Source organism: Pongo abelii, chromosome 14 (genome assembly GCF_028885655.2).
Source record: "Pongo abelii isolate AG06213 chromosome 14, NHGRI_mPonAbe1-v2.0_pri, whole genome shotgun sequence".
Lineage (NCBI taxonomy): Eukaryota > Metazoa > Chordata > Mammalia > Primates > Hominidae > Pongo > Pongo abelii.
In genome coordinates this window covers 98,341,710-98,364,157 of record NC_071999.2, presented here as the reverse complement: position 1 = coordinate 98,364,157, position 22,448 = coordinate 98,341,710, and the positions used below count along the sequence as shown (strand labels likewise).

The following is a 22,448-nucleotide window of genomic DNA, read 5'->3' as shown; positions in this document are numbered from 1 at the left end:
TTAAGCATAGAGTACATGAATAACAAAGAAAATAAGGGATCAGGGACTATGTAGAATCCTAAACATAGGTTTTAAACTTTGAAGGCATTCCTGTATTTTCTGGATTTAAATTATTTTAACTTGGATTTCTGACCCAATGCCCATTTTTTCCAAACAGATTTCTTTCATTTTCATACATGCGGTATAAACATCCTTTTCTTTCAATCAATAAAAATGACCTGCCATACGCCATCATAAAGCTTCTCAGGCTTTATTTTTATTAGTTTACATTACATCCTCACTTAGCGGGATCTGGAGAAGCCTGAAAATCCAATTATATCGGTTAGCCAAAACTAGTTTTTAGATGCATTATTTTAATAGATTTTACGTATTCCAGCTATAGTTATTTTTTACAAACAGGAAGAAATTAAGGTTTTCATGTGTCAAAAGTAATAATTTTAAAGCAGAGAAAACCACAGCAGTGGGGGTCAAGCAAGCTATTCCTGATGAGCTTCTCCATGTAATGGCCTGCAACTTTGAGGACTTACTCTTTGCCCGAGTGTTTTTAAACCCACAGCTTCACCATAGCCATAAAGAAGGGTAAGGCATACATGAACTCTGCTTAACTCAAACACATAGTGAAAAGAGTACTGTATGCTTGAGGACCTTTATGCACCACATTCAGCGACAGCTGTCAGCTGTGAGTATAATTATAAGTTTTCATTACAGGGTTTAATTCAAACCAATCTTTATTTATTTGAAGGCTAATATTAAAATGGGCATGTGAAAGTTGCACGTATTACGAGGAAAACTCTGCCTAAAACCATATGTATGAACCTAAACACTCAGGCATACACATAAAAAGCTACACACATCTGTTGCATGCACACACACACAGAAGCTTTAAATTGTTTTTATCCTTCTCTTAATTTTTTTTTTGGCTGAGCATGTATCATTGAATTGCTATAAAGTAAGTGTTTACGGAGCTGTACCACAATTCATAATCTGATTACTACTTGTGAGACAAACAAAAATAGAATGTATCCATAAAAATGAATGAGGAAGTATTTATTATCCATTGATCTTTGTTACTGTATATTTATAACTGAGTTATATTGATCACTTGTTTAAAGTATGCGATTATATAAAATATGATTTTGTTAATGAAATCATATTTATCATATATGACAGCTACCAGGAGAGTCATTGTACTGGAAACTAAGAGAGGTAAATGGAAACTGGAAACTAAGAGAGGTAAACTTACACTATGCAAAGTTTCCACTACATGTGTCATTAATTTCTCTAGTTCCTAGATAATTTTTTCAGGTAGAATAAGATGTCAACAAAACAGAAGCAATTAAACAACCAACATAGATTCCTGAATTGCCTGCTCTGCTCTGCATTCTCAACTCACCCTCATGTCTACATTCTGCCACTAATTCAAATATCCTAAACCATTGCACATGCCATCAAACCCCCAATAAAAATTTTCAGTCAGACTCAGACAGGTGCCATCTGACCATCCCCTCAATGCTAATCCATAAGAAAAGAAAAGTGACATTAGGAAAACATCAGGATAAACACACATAAATAAATTCTTAGCCAGTTCTGACTTCTGCTTATATGGACCAAGCAGGGTATTACATAAGAGGAGCCACACAGAAGAAATGTAAGGGACAACTCTTTGAATTGTAGTTGGAGAGATACTGATCACAGGTACCACTCTGTTACTCACACCCCTTTTATTGGCCTCCGTAGCATCTGTTCAAAGAAAGTATCATATTTACCAAAATTTAGTGATCTCATGAAACTTGTAAACTTTAGGAATTCTGCCATAGAACTCCAATGACTAGGAGGCCGTATCAGGCAGCCTTCTATTGTTTGCAGTGGCAAAACTATAGTCAACAATTTATTGTACATTTTAAAATAACTAAGAGTATACTTAGACTGTTTGTAATACAAAAAAGGTTAAATGCTTGAAGTGATGCTTGCCCCATTTACCCCGATGTTATTATTACATATCATATGCCTGTATCAAAATATCTCATGTACCCCATAAATACGTGCACCTACTATATAACCACAAAAAATTAAAAAAATAAAATTATTTTTAAAACATGAAATATCAACAATAAAATATTTGCAGCAATAAAATAATCCTTGTCTCTGCTCCCCACTTAATGAATAAACATTGCTACCTAGGAGACCACTTAGGGAAATCTACTTTTACTAAATGTAAATGGTGTTATTGATTGACCTTGTCAGTAAACAGAAGTGAAAATGATTAATAAAAAACACACAAACGAGCAAACAAAAACACCAACAGCAACAGTGAAACAAGAGTTTTCCTGATCGAATCCCTATCTCCTCACCCTGTACTCAGCAACTTCCTTATGCCTTTTGCAGGTTAGAATCCTAGAATTGAGAAATAATAATTGTTTGGTGAAAGGAGAAATAATAATTTTTTGGTGAATGGAGAAATAATAGTTGTTTAATTTTAATAAGAGTTTCTACTAAAGCCTTTACATACATTTTCTCTTTTTATCCTACTACAACCCAATGTAAGAGTAGCATTATCACCATTTTACAGGTGAGAAAACTGAGACGCTGGAGGCTAAGTAACTTGCTGAAGGTTATGCTGTTAAAATTTAGTAAGACTAAGATTAGAAGGCAGTCCATCTGGTCCCAGAACCATAAGTTTTAACTCCTGTGGCTAGGTTCTTACTATGAGCTCCAGATTTATTTCACATCTGAACTTTCACACATTATATGTGGGCAAATTGCCAGGAACCTAAGCCTGATTTGTTGGTACACCATCTTCCATTCCAAAATGCCTGTAGCCAGCCCTCCTTAATCCCTCAGCCTATGGGGCTAAAAATCTGTTTTGTTTTTTTTTTCCTATGGCCGTACCTCTATTTTACATTTTGTCAACCTGTCAAGGTATTATACAGTATTCATCTATAGATCTCCCTCATGTCCATATCACACCCTGTGGACTTGCAGAGGTTGCACATTGAAATATGACTTACCCTGGTAACTTGCCTATTATCTATATCCTCAATGTCCTGATAACTCATTTTTTTCTCATAGTGTTATTTATCATGTTTATGTATGCTGGCTGTTCATTTGGATTATAAATGTGTTAAGAGTAGTCTTATATATCTATAATTTCATAGAACCTATCAAAAGATACTGCATATCCCTAACTCAGGTTAAAATAAGTCACATAATATGGATCAATACTGCTTCCATATTGTTATTATTTGGTGAGAAACTAGGCTCTTTATAGACAGGAAATGTTCAAGTGGGTGTTAAGAGGTTTTCATTAAGAAAAGCTAGTATTCTATTATATGGTAGTTAAACATAAGATGAAACCAAAATGACATTTTCTGCTTAGGAGCAACAGTATATTTCACAGACACACACAAATCACTCATTAGATTATTTCACTCCATCTTAAGTCCTTTTGATCACCTCCTATGTATTACATACATTGCAACAAACATAAGGGGCAGTGTGTGTTCCATAGACTATATTATACTAAATTCTAATAAAGAATTTATACTTGCTTCATTTGTAAACAAGGCAATCTTAACAGCAATGTAAACAGCATTAAAGAATTATATACTAGTGTCACCAAATATAGAATATGGTGACACGTTTGAATTACAGTTCAGCTATTAAGTGATTGCTCAGTCTTAGATAAGACAGTTAACTGATCCACATCTTAATTTCTTAACAATACCTGTCTCAATTAATACCTTCTTCATGGAGTTCTCATAAGGAACAAATACCATTTCAGATAGATGTTGCTTATACATATACATATATACATGCAAGTGTTTTGTAAGCTGAAAGGTATTTAACATTATCCATAACTCTGGAAAGAGTCATCTTTATTTTATTTTCTTCAGAATTATTAGATTTTAGGGCAAAGCCACATTATAGCACAGATGACAAAATAACCTAGATGATATATTATAATTGTTTAGTTTTACACAATGTCCTGCACAAGTCTGTGAACACTGCTGGTCTTTAATAATCCCACACAGGGCAACCATTGTCCTTGTGGGAGAAGCATGACATAGCATGGCAAAAAATTGAAAGAGAAATATTTCTACTACACAAGAATGCCTGAGTATGGATTTTTATCACAGACATTTGGGGATTTTTGTCTACATAGTTAATTAAAAGATTCAAGTTAGTGTACTCAATCTCTTATAATTAACTAATTTAAAAATTAGTGTTGAAAATTACCATTAAAAAGTTGAAAAACATTACACTGTGTCTAACTGTGATAAACTCTAACAGAACATTTGATGTATTTAAAAGAAAAGCATGCTTTCATAGCCAGTGACTGGATTTGAAAATGGGACTGTATACGGTTTGAGGTTTCTCCAGACTTTATATTTTAGTAGATTGCTTTTACATATGAAGGGCTGACCCCTGCAATCTCAGCTAAGTATTAGTTGTTTTTCAGAAATAGTAGGAAATGAGAATGAGTTTTTCCACTTCTTTCCAAGTCTTCTGTGTGGCAATAATATCTACTGACAGGATGGTTTGTAAAGATGGGGTGTGGCTGATTGGTAAATGACAGAGAGATCTATCTTTAAAACCGAATTCCAAGCCAAGAACAGACATGGACAAACAGCTAAGATTCTCCCTCCTACCATCAAATATTTTGACAATTTCTCACGGATATAAGTAGACATATTATCATAATGAATAAATTCAATGAATATATCCTTGTTATTATTTATTCACAGAATATATCCTTTTTACCATTATAGAAATAAAGAACAAGATATTTCAGAGCTCTCTAACCAACACACCAATGGACATAAAGATCAAACACAAAGGTCTCTAGCTTAAAATGAAGGGTGCCTTTTAAACTTGACTTTCCTATGTTGCTACTTTGGAATAGGTAGAGTGATGTGTAGTACAAAATATTCAACTCGAAAATAAATTATTTCCAATTCTTGTCTCTTACACTCAAGATCTCAGAATCAATGAGGTGATCATGGGTGATACGATGATTTTTTTAATGATGAATTACTATATTTTTACAGTAAATGGGATCTACTTTTCACCCCTTTATACTAAATTAGAAAATGAATAATATAGGGCCCACCCTATTCATCAGAATATTCAAAAGAGAATGCCCAGTTAAGACAATTATCAAAAAAATTAGAACCTAAGCAAAAAGCATATTCCACACAAAGATGTTAAAATAAATTTTAAGGAACAATTTTGACTACATATAACTGAAGCAACTTTAGTGAGGCTAGGATCCATTAGATTTATAGATTTAATATGCAGTGCCAACATTATTTTAAGAGAAAATAAATAGTAAAATATATTTTCTGTTATATAATATTAAGACACTAAATCTGTATATCTTTGTCAAACTCTACAGCTATAAAAACACCTATGAAATCATTATTCATATCACTTGACCCTAAAAATATTCCTTTTAAATAAGTAGGTATTATGTCCACTTTCTGTATAAGGAAACTAAGGTTCAGACATGTTTATTTAATTATTCATTCTTCCCCACAATTATTTAGTGCCTGCCATAGAGTAGGTACCACACTAGTTATTAGGAATATAATAGTGAATAAAACAGAATAATTTTTTACTTTTTGAACTTATTCTTAGAAAAGTATGTGGATGGAGAGACAAGTAAAAATTTCAAGTGGGGATAAACAGTAGAAATAAAAATAAATCATGATATGGAGCTGGAAAGTAAGGAGATAGGATGCGGAAGCTACTTCAGATAGGGTAGTCATGGACAGCCCTTTGAAATGGTGATATTTTAACAGGGACTGCAATAAAACGAGAGTGAAACATGCATGCATTGGAAGACATTATATTCCATAAAGAGAGGAAAGTAAGCTCAAAGACCTTAAGGTGGAAGTAGCTCAAAGATTTTGAAGGACAATTGTGTTTTGCAAGAGACAAGTGTCCCAGAAGCCTGGGAGAGTGCCTGAGAACATTTAACCAGAAGGACAATGTGCAAGTTTTTTTTTTTTCAGACGGAGTCTTGCTCTGTCACCAGGACTGGAGTGCAGTGGCCCGATCTCGGCTCACTGCAACCTCCACCTCCTGGGTTCAAGCAATTCTCCTGCCTCAGCCTCCCAAGTAGCTGGGACTACAGGCACACACCACCACACCCAGCTAATTTTTGTGTTTTTAATAGAGAAGGTGATTTCACTTTGTTAGCCAGGATGGTCTCGATCCCTTGACCTCATGATCCGCCTGCCTTGGCCTCCCAAACTGCTGGGATTACAGGCGTAAGCCATCGCACCCAGCCAACAACATGCAATTTTAAGTCTTTTGTTTTTTACAATGGTTTACAATGATTAAAAATTATCCCAGCTTTAGAGGAAAACATGTTACATGTATAAATGCATTGTGTGAGTGGTTTGGGAATACAAAAATTAAAAAAACAAACACCTATGTTCCAGAGTTCTCTAAGTAAGAACATCACTCAAGAAAGTGAAATGCAAGCCAATAGGAAACGTATCTTGGAACTAGATTGGACCATAACGTTATAAATCTCTGGAAATTACTGGAATGTTAGGGAACACAGTGGGTTCTAATACGATGTAGAATATTGACTCTAGTCCATGCTATTTAAATATTAAAAAACTGGCCTATGTTTGCTGAAACTTAGGTAATACATATGAGGTTTCATTACACTCTCTCTAATATTTTCTAATGCAGATCAAATGTCATAACATCAGATAACAATTTGGCAAAGTTTACTATTCTGGAAATCAGAATTAAACATAAAATCAATGCTGGGATATTAAAAATAAAATGTGCATACCAGGATGAACATCTACACAAATTGTTTAACAACCTTTAAATAATCAGTGACAAGTTTAAACCTATACGAAGGCCTGAAGTTCAAAAATGCAACCATAAACTTTAACCTTCAGTTCTTATGAAAGTTAAGAGTACCAAGAATGTTCATTTGCATGACACACTTCCCTGTCCAGAGTGTACTCTTCTGTCCTAATCCTCCCTGATCTCTATGCCTCATTCTATACAGTTAACTTTGCCTTTTTGAAACACTTTGTTTTTCACTTTCTGACTCTGTTACCCATGATCTTTCTTCTTTCTCTCTCTCATAATTTTCTCAGCTTCCTTTGCTCGAATCTTCCCAATGGCATACCCCAAATTTTAGGTACCAAAAAGGGTAGGTCCTGGCTGCCGTCTCTTCTTTAGCTGTACTCTTTCCTTACATGCACAGATCTACTCTCAGGTTTTAAAAAGTGTCTATAGACAACCCAATTTATATCTATAACACAGACATCTTCTATTAATTCCAGGCTCTTGAATTTTACCTTCTACTCCATTAGAACTAAACTTCAATGAAAATATTTCTATAAAATATATCTTAATTTCCTATCATACCTATCATTTCTACACTTCAATAAATGACAATATCATCCACAAAAGTAATCAGACTAAAACTGTGGAGTAACTTTTGATTCCTCTTTCTTTCACCATCCCATCAATCCTGTAATATCAACCTTTAAGATGTGTCTCATATCTAGTTATTTTTCAGTTTCTATTGACAATAACCTAACCTATGTTTAATTAAATTGGAGCCCTATCTCACACCATATATAAAAATTTAGTCAAAATAGTTCAAAGACCTAAATATAAGAACTAAAAAAACCTGTAGAAGAAAATATAGGCATAAATCTTGATGACTTTGGATTAGGCAATGATTGTTTAAATACAACACCAAAAGCACAAACAATAAAAAAAAAGATAAATTGAACATCAAAATTAAAAACTTTTTGTGTTTCAAAATAACCCCATCAAAATAATGAAAAGTTAACTCAGACAAAGGGAGAAAATATTTGAAAATTATATGTCTAATAATGGACTTGTGTTTAGAATACATAAGGACTCTTATAACTCAATAACAGAAAGATAAATAAACCAATTTTTAAAAAGGGCAAATACTCTAAGTAGACATTTCTCTAATGAAGAGATACAAATTGCCAGTAAGCACATGAACAATTGTCAACATCACTGTCCATCAGGGAAATGGAAATCAGAGCCACATTGAGAAACCACTTTACACAAACTAGGATGGTTATAATCAAATGGATAGAAAATAAGCATTGATAAGTATTGGTGAGGATGTGAATAAATTGGAACACTATACATTTCTGGAGGTAATATAAAGTGATGAAGCTACTCTGTACAGCAGTGTAGCAGTATCTCAAAAGGTTAAACATAACCTTATCATATGACCCAAAAATTTTACTAGCTATATAATCAAGAAAGGTAAAACCATGTCTACACAAAAATGTGTACATAAATATTCATAGGAGCATTTTTATAACAAACAAAAATAGAAGTGACTACTGAATGGTATCCATTGAAAGAAAAATGGATAAACAAGATGTGTTATAACCATACAATAAGTTATTCAGTCATAAAAATGAGAATAAAGTACGACATGGATGAACAAGTTACAGCATGGATGAAATTTGAAAATATTGTGTTAAATTTAAAAAGTTAGTCATAAAGAATGCTTATTATATGATTCCATTTATAGAAATATCCAGAATAGGCAGATCTATAAAGACAGAAAGTAGATTAGTGGTTGCTTAGTGCTGGGAATGAGGTGGAGAGATACTGTTAATGGGTAAGTTGTTTCGTTACGGGGTGATGAAAATGTTCTAAAATTTATCGTGGTAGTGTTTGCCCAACATTGTGAATAAACTAAAAGCACTGAATTGTACACTTAAAGTGAATACATTCTATGGTTTGTGAACTCTATCTCGACAAAGATGTCATAAAAAATTAATGATGTTTTAAAACACATACACAAGAAATACAAGTATGTCAAATATACACATACTTGGAAAATATAATTATATGATCATGATTTTTCTATTAATGCTAATGCGGAAAATTTAAAAACACAAGACTGTCAGGGCGTGGTGGCTCACACCCATAATCCAAGCATTTTGGGAGGCTGAGGCAGGCAGATCATGAGGTCAAGAGATCAAGACCATCCTGGCCAACATGGTGAAACCCCGTCTCTACTAAAAATACAAAAATTAACTATGCTTGGTGGTGCACACCTGTAGTCCCAGCTACTCAGGAGGTTGAGGCAAGAGGATCACTTGAACTTGGGAGGTGGAGGTTGCAGTGAGCCGAGATTGCGCCACTGCACTCCAGCCTGGCAACAGAGCGAGACTCCATCTCAGAAAACAATAATAATAATAAAACACAAGACCTTTTATTTTTGTACAATTGTTATTATTAGCAAAAGACAATAAAGCAAAAGCTAAAGTGATTTGCAATGGCATCTGAGCTCATGCAAATGCTCAAGAGAGTTTTTAGAACATGATGTCAGTTCCCTAAGGTTAATACTTCAGGGCATTAGTTGTGGGGTGTTTTCAGTAATATTGTGATATGCAACCAGAGAAAAGGAAATGTATTAACATCTGACATTAACTAAAGAAAGTGATTTATATCATTCTAATTATATAACATTATGCATAAGATGACAACCAAACAGTGCAAGGTCAATGATTTGAGAAAGAATGGAGGCAAAGACAGTGATTGCAGAGGTAATCAAGACAAAAAAAAAATGCTGATAAATATATAGAGCCCTGTGAACAATTCTAGAGAACTTGACTTTGTCTCAAAGACCTCTGTGCTAATTTTATCATAAACACTTGAGGTCACTAAGATAAATCAACATGATACACATTTGTATTTTATTAATTTGTGATGATATGCACTGAATTGAAACTTACTAATATAAAGTGTCTAGTTCTCAAAGAACGTTGAAAGGTAAAAAAGAACAATTAAAATTAAGCATCTATGAAATTACCTTAGACATTCATATTGAAATAATACTAAACAGTTGTTTAAACTATAATATTAAAACGTATATGAAAAAAAGTGAGGCAAGTTCAGTTACAGTACCACAATTTCACCTTTCCAACACATATATTCTTCTATTTTTTTCTACTGAGATATATAACACCCTCTTCATAATATTGTATTTCATAAACAGAATGTATAAAAATTAAGTTACTATATAGGTTAGTTAGATTTATGTCATTTGCTATCATATGATATTGCATTAGCATAAAAGACTTCTTTAAAATGTCCTCTCATACAATTTTAGACTAAATTTGTAGATACAAGTTTCATCATGGAGAGTCTATGATTTTTTCAAACTACAAGCTAAGTAATATTACCCAAATTATATTTAAAACAATAGTACACAGACATGCAGCCTTAGTAAGAAATATTCATTAAATATTCTGTTCTGAAAATGAAACCCATTTTCAAGTAAATTTGAAGAAGATTCTACTAAATTGGTGCTTGTTGTAATGCAGAACTAAAATAAATATTACCTTATTTCTTAAGAGGTCATACAAGGATCAGACTTCTCTAATAGTAAAGGAAAGAATGCTGTTCTACCTGAGTCATTAGGAAAAAGGAAGCCTAGCTTAATATTTTATAAACAGTAAATGTTTCAAAGGAAAAAGCTTTTTTTTACACCAGTGTCAACAACATCTTAAGTTTCAAGCGCAACTAAAAATACAGTGGCTATTACTCTTATGTCAATAATAGTAAGAATAAAAGTGAGAGGGGGACTTTGAGAAGATAAATACAAGGGAAAAAGTATTTTTAATAAAGCAATAAAAGCAATAATAAACTGTCATCAGCAGCAACATGAAAAAGGTCCCTGGTAGTAATTAAAGGACATCACCTACCAAGATTGAGTTGGAGATTTGAATCAGGACTGCTAATAAACTTATCATTCCTAATCATTTAAGACATTTCTCTCCATTTGCGAAGTTAATCAGCCAATCATATATTTGACAGAAAAATAAAGATTTGGGCCACTTCTCTAAATCGAACTTAATTTTATGAAATTAAATTTCCTACTTAATTTTACGAAATCCAACTCAGCTAAAAACTATAGAAAGAATGGGTAGAAAAGGGTGAAATAAATATGTGGAATTATGGGTATGAAAATTGAGGAAAACATCCTTATAAATATGCAATTTTCTCATGAACAACAACATAAATAAAATTGTATTTAATATTTAAATAATTGAAAATTATGGGCGACAAAAACAGTTCTAATGATCAGGAGCCTATTTCAATAAATACAGTATTAGTGAGTCAACAGTGGCCCTCAGTCAATCCAGGGGTGCTCTGGCAGAACAAGAAGTAGAATCTTCTCAATTTATTTTAATTATGTAATAAAAGGCAACAATTTTTGATAAAAAACTGTAGCAGAAATAGAGATCCTAGAGTAAGTAAAATAATAACCTTTATTAAGTATATAAAGCCTAGGGTAAAAAGTAATTTCAACATCTCTTCTAGTCCCCAATTTTTTTGATTGAGTTCATGTAAATTGGTTGACTTTATACTTTAAAATTATAAAACACATTTTAAGATTTTCTTAGGGACCTAAAACTTTTTCATATACCCCTGCCTTTGCTTCTTGATTTTCATGGATTTATTTGTATCTTTCTACCTGATTGTATGGCCCCAAATTGTTGATATAATCCTTTTGTATGGATAAAGTTAAGGCCATGCCATCCCCAAATATGCAAATTTGGCATATCAATTACTTCAGGCTGAAGGTATTTGACAGACAGTGGATATAGAAAGAGCTATATGACCCGTCCTCTTCCACCTGCACCAGGCCATAAGAATTCTTTTGAGAAAAGTGCTATTCCTTTCTCAAAGAAGAAAATAAATAACCCTTATCACCAGAGACAGGGAATTGATGCTGCAATGGATCCATACAATTAATAAAGTAACCCTTATCTTCTACTAGTTTTACAATGCACCCCCCACCACCGCCATATATCTCCTAGTGACATCCCCACAACATATTGCCCCCCAGCCCAAACCCTTTTGTTTTTCATTTATTCAACAATTGTTGGTGTCTCTCTCTAAAAGATATAAAAGCTTTCTGCTTTGACCATTAGTCCTCACTCTCTTGTGAGGCTCCCCATGCACATGTAAAAATTATCAAAAGACATGAAAAAATGCTCATCATCACTGGCCATCAGAGAAATGCAAATCAAAACCACAATGAGACACCATCTCACACCAGTTAGAATGGCAATCATTAAAAAGTCAGGAAACAACAGGTGCTGGAGAGGATGTGGAGAAACAGGAACACTTTTACACTGTTGGTGGGACTGTAAACTAGTTCAACCCTTGTGGAAGTCAGTGTGGCAATTCCTCAGGGATCTAGAACTAGAAATTCCATTCGACCCAGCCATCCCATTACTGGGTATATACCCAAAGGACTATAAATCATGCTGCTATAAAGACACATGCACACATATGTTTATTGCGGCACTATTCACAATAGCAAAGACTTGGAACCAACCCAAATGCCCAACAATGATAGACTGGATTAAGAAAATGTGGCACATATACACCATGGAATACTATGCAGCCATAAGAAATGATGAGTTCATGTCCTTTGTAGAGACATGGATGAAGCTGGAAACCATCATTCTCAGCAAACTATTGCAAGGACAAAAAAACAAACATCACATGTTCTCACTCATAGGTGGGAATTGAACAATGAGAACACATGGACACAGGAAGGGGAACATCACACACCGGGGCCTGTTGTAGGGTGGGAGGAGCGGGGAGGGATAGCATTTGGAGATATACCTAATGTTAAATGATGAGTTACTGGGTGCAGCACACCAACATGGCACATGTATACATATGTAACAAACCTGCACATTGTGCACATGTACCCTAAAACTTAAAGTATAATAAAAGAAAAATAAATAAAAAAATAAAAAGTAACATCCAGTATAAAAAAAATTAACAAATGTAATGGTAATGAAAGAATAATGTGTATAGCACCACATCATAAACATATTGTATGATTTTTCCTTTTATTCTGTCTTATGTCAAATTAATTCTTAGACCCCGCCAAAGATCCTAAGGAGGTAGAAAGAGAATATATTCTTCTCCCCAACAGCTTATTTGTCCCTATTTTAAAATATAAACCAGATTTTCTGTCAGCCTGCAAATTATCAAGTCAGCCCCGTCCGATGACCTAGTGTTTGCATTGTTAAGTCTCAACACACAGATACTTCAAATGGTTACTCTTAAAGTGTGAAATGCTGAAAACTGCAGGAAAATGGCAAAACCTTTTTAATTGCTACAAACTTTGTTTTATACAGTAGAATCATGTACTTGGTGACAGCAACGATTTTCATCTCTTCCTATACATTCAATTTCATAATTAAATTTGTTGCTATAAGGCAGGTTCACCATTTAAAGATTTCTTTCTGATGTGGTGCCACAGGCATTGTTCTTTTATTACTTTGAAAAGAGATGATGCCAAGTGTAAAAGCATTTTGTAGCCAGAGTGGCAATAAAGCAATAATCTAGAGATAGACAGCCCAAAAGATTACACGGCAGCTACAAAGAGTGGCTGACATTCAGATGTGATAGAAATGCTCGATTTTGTTCAAGTAATTTTTGAAAGAACACCATTCATATACACTAAGAAGTTCTTTGGGTCAAGTTGAAGATTCTCTTGAAAACTACTTCAATACTCTTGCTTGAATCATCAAAAAAATGTGGAAGATTGGATAACTGTTTCAATTATAGATTTAAGATGATATGTTTAGATTAGAGAAGGTATATCTCACATATTACGGTATGTTTAATAGGGGGAAAGCTTAGATTAGATCCACTAATCATGAAAAACTTCTACCTTAGAAATATTTTTACAGTCACTGAAGTCTTTTTAGTAGTACTCTATTTCAGACTACAAATCCATGGGATGCCTCTATCCTTCTGATTTAACTTTATAGCCAGTTTAACACTTTCTTTTAGAGGGAGATGATAGAATTTAAAACAATTTCTGTTAAGAAAACTGTAATATGAGTCTGGTATATCAATACATATCCATTAGTAAGTGGTAACAGATGATCTGCCAGACATGAGAAATATTACTGACCCTAGCCAGCCTTAGTTGAAAACATGTAACATTCCTTTATTCAACTTTAAGGATGTAAAGATGTTATATGGTTTTTGGAGAAAAGAAAATACCCTTGTAATATTCCTGGTGGCCTGTTTGTAAACTAAAATTTAAAACATAATAATTTGACTTATTGCACAGAACTTAATTATCCCAATAACAGCCGCCCCCACACCCCTACCCCACCACACAGACTAATTTCAGATTTTGTGCTTTTGTAAAAGTTGACTATGTGGACATGCCAATAATACTGCTGAAATAGAGTAGACTGGATGAAAAAAACAATTCTTATTTTTATTATTTTTATTTCTATAATTAACTAGGAAGTTATCAAAGGTAAACCAATACTGCCTGCCACATCAGATTTTTATCAGAATAGTTTATAATAATAAGGTGCTAACATTAAGATGTCTTTATTACATTAAGAACCAGATAGGTGCCACAACTTTAGTCACAGGGAATTTCCATGTTTTTGTTTTGTTTTGTTTTTTGAGACGGAGTTTTGCTCTTTTGCCCAGACTGGAGTGCAGTGGCGCGATCTCAGCTCACTGCAACCTCCACCTTTTGGTTTCAGGCGATTCTCCTGCCTCAGCCTCCCGAGCAGCTGGGATTACAGGTGCCCATCACCACGCCCAGCTAATTTTTGAATTTTTAGTAGAGACGGGGCTTCACCATGTTGGCCAGGCTGGTCTCAAACTCGTGATCTCGTGATCTGCCCACCTCAGCTTCCCAAAGTGCTGGGATTACAGGCGTAAGCCACCTCACCCGGCTGTCATTGGGAATTTCTACTTTGCATTCTGGTTTTTGTTTGTTTTTTCTTTTAATCAGACAAAGCCTAGAAGAATACCTGTATCTGGATCTGTATATTTCAACAGGTAGTTAAAATGGGAGATGATGACTAGTTTTAATTCTAAACCTTTTAACTTCTTAATGACAGAGTTAAATTCATCTCAAGGAGAATTTCTGAGGGATTCTTTAGGGGTCTCCGCATCTATCAGTGGACTTACAGGTGTTCTCCAAACAATTAGGACTAATTCGCATTTTGTTGACTATATGGAACTGGGAGCACTGGAAAAAACACTTAATGGTCATGTAAATGATTATCTCACCCTTGGAATTTTCTTTGCTAGCAGAGAGATAACGTGCACTGTGGAGAAGCATGAAAAAGGGAAAATGGCTTTATTCCATGATGATTATCTTGAATTTACCTCTTGTAAGGAAGACAAAACATTATGTCAAATTGTGTTTGATTCAGACTAGAATCCCGTCTATGGCAGTTACCATATACTGAGAATCTGTTTTGAATCCTTTACATGATTTACCTGGTAGCCTCAGAAAAATCTTACAACATCCACACATATTTACCTATAAGAAGCTGACATTTGACAGGATGATTAACTTACCCAGAGTCACGGAAACAGCAAAGTCCAACCCTTGGCTATCTTACTGCAAAGCGCTCTGCTCTTCCATGACACCTTGCTGCCTCTGCGTTTATCCTGTATTTTCAAAGGACAATTTATTTCTTGAAGATTTTATTTATGAAAATGGAATATCCTAATGAATTATATGGTAATTAATTTTCTTATTTCTAACTTTATGAAAAATCCTACCTTTATATTTATGAATCAATGTAATTTTGAGAATCTGCTATGTGCCAATCAGTGCACCAGGTAGGCCCTAAGAAAACAGGGTAATTAAAACAGGCCCTGCTCTCGAAGGAATAATTGGCAGTATATATTTATGTAAATTTTTATATCTGTTTCTGATTATTTGTACTAATTATCAAGCTGTATCTCTTGAGTTTGCTACAGTTATGGAAAGTTAATTGACTTAGTGGATTATTAATAAACACAGGGTCTAAGTTACTTCTGATTTTGAAATTTTGAGAGAAAATAAGGAAAAGATTATCACAGATTGCAGAAATCTCAATATTAAAATTTGTCAAGAAGTAGATTTGGTGATAGCAAAAAGAGAAGATTTTATAAAATTATCCTGAAATTATTTCAGTGTTGATTATTTAAATTCGTATTTGTTAATAGTATGTTACACAGATATTCTCCTCAAAACAAATTGGTAGTAACGAGTATTACATACAGTTTGACTACCTTTAACTTTTAAAAGAAATCACAGATTGCATTGTAGTTCTAGCATAACACTGAAGATATATAACTTACTATTAAGGTTGCAATATTTTATTGTAAAAAGTCCATTTTTATGAGAACGTATTTTATAATTTTGGCTTTGTAGATAAGAGTAATGGAGATATTAAGCCAGTGCATATGACTTGCAAAGCTGTTACCTCCCTGTTCTAGTTATTTCACACAAGACCACATCTGCTCTGGACCTGATGATCAATGACCTTTTGTTATTTTTTTTTTCTTTTAGACAAATGTATCAGTTCAAAACGCAATTTAGTTTAGAAATAAAATTGTTTTCATTTATAGTGCTCTATCTTAAGAGGTAGTAGCATATCAAAAGCTAATAATTAGATTTTAATAATTAAATTACATCTTAATATAAATTTGTATTTAAAATGCTTTAGGGGAAAAAGATTAAGAGAGACTATTTTTTAAAAAGTGCCAAGTGGCACCTATACCAACTTGCCTTTGGAAACTACAAGAGTTTTTAAGGCCATGAACATAGTTATATGAAATATCTCTATTTATGCCATAATATTTTATCATATATTAACTTTTCTGTATCTCTGAAAAATTAAAAAGCAACTTTTGGAAGCCCCCAAATTATAATAAAATGTGGTTTCGGCTGAATTATACACAAGAGGCTGACATTATGGCTAAGCAGCTGAAAGCAGGCTGACATGACAAGAAAGCTATAAATAAACAACAGTCTCTGAAATTATTTAGAATAGTCCACATTGATTTCATCATAATGCAAAAATTTCTGGAACAATAATCTTCATTTTAGCTTTCCTTTCTCAGAAGCTCAACCTAAAAATATATGCTTTATTTACAATCAAGATTTTATTAGGAATATGAAGTATAGATATTGGCAACATAAATCCAAAATAATTTTTGTAAGAGACTAATATTTTTGTTCCATCTCTCAATTAGCCCAGTTAAAAATATATCAGTATACTTTTCTACGACAGATTAAAAATAAGACAAAGTAACACTTTACCTTTTCTCATCAATCCAGTATTTTAATTTTAAAATTATTATGAGTATTTCATATAGTTAGTTCAATGAATCAAATAATGACCTATGATTTTTAAAAAAGAAATTCCAGCCACACACTTTGTACCTCACTTCCCCACTTAACATCTTTAACACTTCCCCTCTCCTCAGAGCCTAATATAGGGTTATTATAATTTTTAAATCAAGTCAATGGTCAAAGGTTAGATTTTCACAACTATGTAAATACTGCTCACTGCTGAGCCATATAGTCTATCACTTTTTATTTCTTGTGCAAATTTGTGTTTTGCTATTTATTTTGAACTTCTTTTAAAATCTATATCATTCTTGTGATATATATAACCATTATTTTTTCCAAATGTATAAAAAAACTTCCAAACCTATCAATATCATCAAAATGGTCATTAAATACAAAGCTAAACCTTTGTTACCTTCCCTGGTTACCTCCCTTGGAGTTAACATTATCCTGGGACCCTGCTTGGTTATTTTCCAGTGATGAATTCCCAAGTTCCTTCTTTCTCTTCTTTTAGTTCTGTGTGTGTTTGTGTGTGTGTATGCATGCATAGTCTCTAGTCGGTTCCTAAGAAATGATAATTAAAAGAAAATGTGATGCTTTTTATCTCTAACATGTCTTTATCTTATTCCATCTTTAATAGATAAATTAAATGGGTATAGATTTCTAGTTCAAGATCACCTTCCTTAGGATTTTTGAAGCTATTTCTCTACTGAGTAGACATATGAAAGGCACTTGAAACCAAATTCTCACATACTTTACTTTTGGGATATGTTTAGTACTTCCTAGATAATTTGTGTAACTTTTTTTCTTAATTTTATTAAAATTCTTAGGACTACTAAATGTGTAAAGGACCTCTTCAATGTATCCTCAAAGATCTACATTTTTTATAAATGTTTATGTGACTTTACCTTAGTCTCCCATTGCATTTGTGGTATTTCAAAATATTACAATAATTTTACTTTTATTTCTATTTATATTTTTGTTTTATGTATTGGTTTCATTCAACTCTTTGGAGAAATCTCTGAGTATACAGTTGGCTCATGAACAACACAGGTTCATTGATAAACAGATGGTTTTTCAACAAAAGTTACACGAAGTGTGCCTGCCTTTCCTTCTTCGCCTTCCATCTTCGCCATCTCTTACGCCTCTGCCACTCCTAAAACATCAAGACCAGTCCATCTTCTTCCTCCTCCTCCTCAGTCTACTCAACGTGAAGACAAGGATGAAGATCTTCATGACGATCCACTTTATGAAAAGTAAATACATTTTTCTCTTATGACTTTTAAATAATATATTTTCTCTAGCTTAGTTTATTGGAAGTACACAATACATAATACATATGACACACAAAATGCGTTAATCAAATGTATAGTATTGGTAAGGCTTCTTCTCAACAGTAGGCTATCAGTAGTTAAGTTCTGTGGAAATCAAAAATTATACCTTATTTATTACATATTGTACCACTGTATGAAAACATCACATGACCCTCATAAGTATATACAGTCATTAGCCATGAGTATTAAAAATTAAGAAAAAATTTAAGTTATACATGAATTTTTGACTGTGTTGGGGTTGGAGGCACCAATATAGTTCAAGGGTGAACTATATTGCCTCTAGTATTTGTTTTCATTTTTGCTTTTGGCATTTTCTTCTACTTTACTATATTGGTTATTACCAAGTTTCTTTTTTCTGTCTCTTTTGATAACTATCTTTCACATGATAGCTTTCCTCAGATTTCTGGTGATCTTTGGCTCTGTTTATATTTAAGAAAGGAGACCATAATAGATAATGACACACCCTTTACGAGACAGGAACTTGTAGACTGACAGCTTTACTGAAGGGGCCACTGAGTTAGGCAATGTTTCCTTCTGGGGAATACCATGTCACTTTCTGGAGAATTATTCTTTGGTGCCCTCTAGATTATCTGGGGAATATTCACCTAATCCTATGGCCACATTGGGTGGCTGTTTTTTTGTTTGTATTTTTTAATGGCTGGCTGCAAGTCACTGGTAAGCAAGGCAAAGAAAGGGGCCTGGAAAGCAATGTTCAATCTGTAGACATTAAATCACTCTACCAAGTGGTAGATTTACTTTCACCCTCCACTTTGGTATTTCCGTGTCCAGAGACTTTACTATTCAATGTTTTCACACAGATAAAAGATTCCTCCTCTGTTTCAGAAAGGGGCAGAAGGAAGACAAGGAAAGTATTTGTCTGATTACTCAAGGCTGAGGAGGAGACCTGGATTTTAATGTCACAATGTACTGACTTTCAACAGTTTCTATTGCTTGTAGGTTTCCAAGGTAACTGGTCCCAGTTCAGGGACTTCCTGAGGTCTTCTAGTTGAGCATACGGGTTACTTCTATTAAAGTTCTGCTTGATGCAGCCAGGCGCGGTGGCAGATGCCTGTAATCCCAGGACTTTGGGAGGCTGAGGCAGGTGGATCGCCTGAGATCACGAGTTTGAGACCAGCCTGGCCAACATAGTGAAACCCCACCTCTACTAAAAATGCAAAAAATCAGCTGGGTGTGATGGCCAGTGCCTGTAATCCCAGCTGCTCAGGAGATTGGGGAAGGAGAATCGCTTGAACCCAGGAGGCAGAGGTGGCAGTGAGCCAAGATCATGCCACTGCACTCCAGCCTGGGCAACAAGAGTGAAACTCCACCTCAAAAAGAGAAAAAAAAAATAAGTACTGCTTGTTGCTCAGTCACTACTCTGAGTCTCTCATATGCTCTGTTCCCATTGTGTTTTTCATTTTACTTCTTGGTCAACTGTGTACCACTTTTGTGTGCTTTTCAAGAGTTAGAAGAAGATAAATTATGTCTCACTAGTCTGCCATAATTACTCAAAAGTTGTAATATTCAAGTTGTAGGTGTATAACTAATTGAGCAAATAACCATATAAAGAAGAATCTCTGAAAATGTTAGCATGGAGAAAGGATATATATCCAGACACGTGATTGTTGTTCTCTTATATACTCCCTTGACAATTCTGTCAAAGTTTAAATAAAAATGAACTGAAATGTATTAGTGTGTTTTCACACTGCTATAAACTACCTGCGACTGGGTAATGTATAAAGAAAAGAGGTTTAATTGACTCACAGTTCTGCATGGCTGGGGTTGCCTCAGGAAACTTACAATCATGGCAGAAGGCAAAGGGGAAGCAAGGCACATATTACATTGTGGCAGGAGAGAGAGCGAGCAAGAGGGGAAGTGCCACACTCTTAAGCCATCAGATCTTGTGAGAACTCACTCGTTTTCCTGATAACAGCAAGGGGAAATCCACCTCCATGATCCAATCACCTCCCACTAGGCCTCTCCTCTGACAAGTGGGGTTTAGAATTCAAGATAAGATTTAGGTGGGGACACAGAGCCAAACCATATCAGGAACTGATGGTTTTCCATGTCTTCTTTATTTTTGGAATTTTATTCAGGATCTTGACGTTCAGCTAATGCCTCATAGTTACCAGTTAGAGTGAAGGAATTTTCAAAGAAATAAAGAAAAAAAAAAGACATAAAACTGGGCCTTTGAAAAAGTTTATAAAGGGCATTTTTTTGGAAGAATTTAAGATTGGCTTTAGAACTCTAACTTGAGTTCATATTATGAGGCATGTACAAATTCATGCATATATATTTGAAAAATAATTCAATTCTCTGGAGTAAGCTTTGATCCCTTTTATATGTGTCCAGAAAGCTGGCAAAAGCTCATGTATGTTATTTCAGGTCAATTAATCACAATTATTGGACTGCATTAATCATTTATAAAAGACTAAATTGCTTAAAATTCAACTGCTATATTTTCAACACTTCCCCTCAGATATTCTAAGTTTTTGTATAGCTCCTGAGGTCAGATGGAAGTTACAAAGTCACATCCATTTTAATGGCATTCTCATCAAAAACCACTTAATGTGGTATATGCACTTTCACTGAAATCAAAGGCATAAGCCATTCAGAAACCAAGCAGCTCTGGGTGGCACAAAAACAAAAAAAAGTTCTACACATTCAAATAGCTTAAAATGAAATAGAAGAGGTGATGTGCATACACAACTATAATATAAGGTCGATTAATGCCATAAATTAATCAAACTGAATAATTCAGATAATCAAAGTCAAGATATTCCAGAGCCATTTCCAGCCAGGAACAATAAGGAAATCAGGGATCATCTTGAGCAAGGGTTCATCCTGGCCCAGCACTGAAAAGTTACTCAATAGGCTACGGGACAACAGGTGGTCTGGGGCTAGGAAACCATGTAAAGGTATAGGTATAGCAAAGGTATAGAAGATGGAAAGTGAAACTGACAAAACTAGCTTCTAAGAATAGTGCTGTGCCATGGGTCCCAAGACTGCCTCCAGGCTTAGTGATTTGCTAGGACTATAGGACTCAGTATACAGCTGTACTCATGGTGATTTTACTGCAAAAAACCTAAAAAGTAAAAATCAGTAAACAGAAAAGGTACATGATGCAAAGTCTGTAAGAAACCAGGCACAAGCTTCTAAGAGTCCTCTTCTGGGAGAGCCACAAAGGAAGTGCTAATTCCTCCAGCACTAGAATTTGGACAACATGTGTGAAATATTATCTACAAGGGAAGCTTGCCTAAGCCTATGAGTCAAGGTTGTGGTTGTGGAACTGTCATGTCGACACATTCTGCCTAGTACATACCCAAATTCCAGACTTTCTGAAAATAAAAAACAAAGAAGCAGATGTTCAGCATTAACCACATTGTTTGTACAAAAAGTTTTGGTGAGTGAGCCACTCTTATCAGCTTTGGGAATGGTAGACCCTATTGAAATCCGTTACCAGAAGACAGGCAAGGGCCAGCCTTGCAGGCAGGCCTTTTTCTGAGGACAGCAGTCTCAGGCCTGCTGTATTAATTCTCGTTTGTGCAATTACTAACTACAGAATACAGTTGAGAGTTACAAATCCAAAAGTTTCCTGAAGCTTTAAATCTTATCTAGTTTTGATACAACTTTGAAGAATTGACAAGAAAACTTCCTATTCTGCCACAATAGAATTACCTAAGGCTTCATTTATTATTCTCCATTGTTCTAAGGAGAAGAGAAAGGTTGGTTCAACAATAACATTACTAATGTTATTGCTATTCTGATGGCCTGACTAGTACATTCAGTTTATTTTTGTATTAGCTTTTCTTTAATGGTGCAGAAAGTTCTCTTAGAGTTCAGGTTTTTCTTTAAACAATAATTCTAAGTTACCATAATCTTTCATTTATGCATTGTGTTTTGTTTCAAATAAGAAAACAATTTTTATAGTG

General features: G+C 34.2%; 1 protein-coding gene across 3 annotated transcripts in view; it reads right to left on the bottom strand.

Annotated features, from left to right (window-relative positions):
• GPC5 (glypican 5) overlaps positions 1-22,448 on the bottom strand; it is a 1,453,242-nt gene that overhangs the window by 599,694 nt on the left and 831,100 nt on the right. Inside the window, exon 8 of one of the 3 annotated variants that reach the window (XM_024231053.3) lies at positions 14,448-18,427. The exons of the other annotated variants lie outside the window; for them this stretch is intronic. Coding sequence (XP_024086821.3) covers positions 18,384-18,427 — 44 coding nt within the window. The 3' untranslated portion in view covers positions 14,448-18,383. Of the gene's footprint in view, positions 1-14,447; positions 18,428-22,448 lie in introns of those variants that run through there. 3 annotated transcript variants of the gene reach the window in all.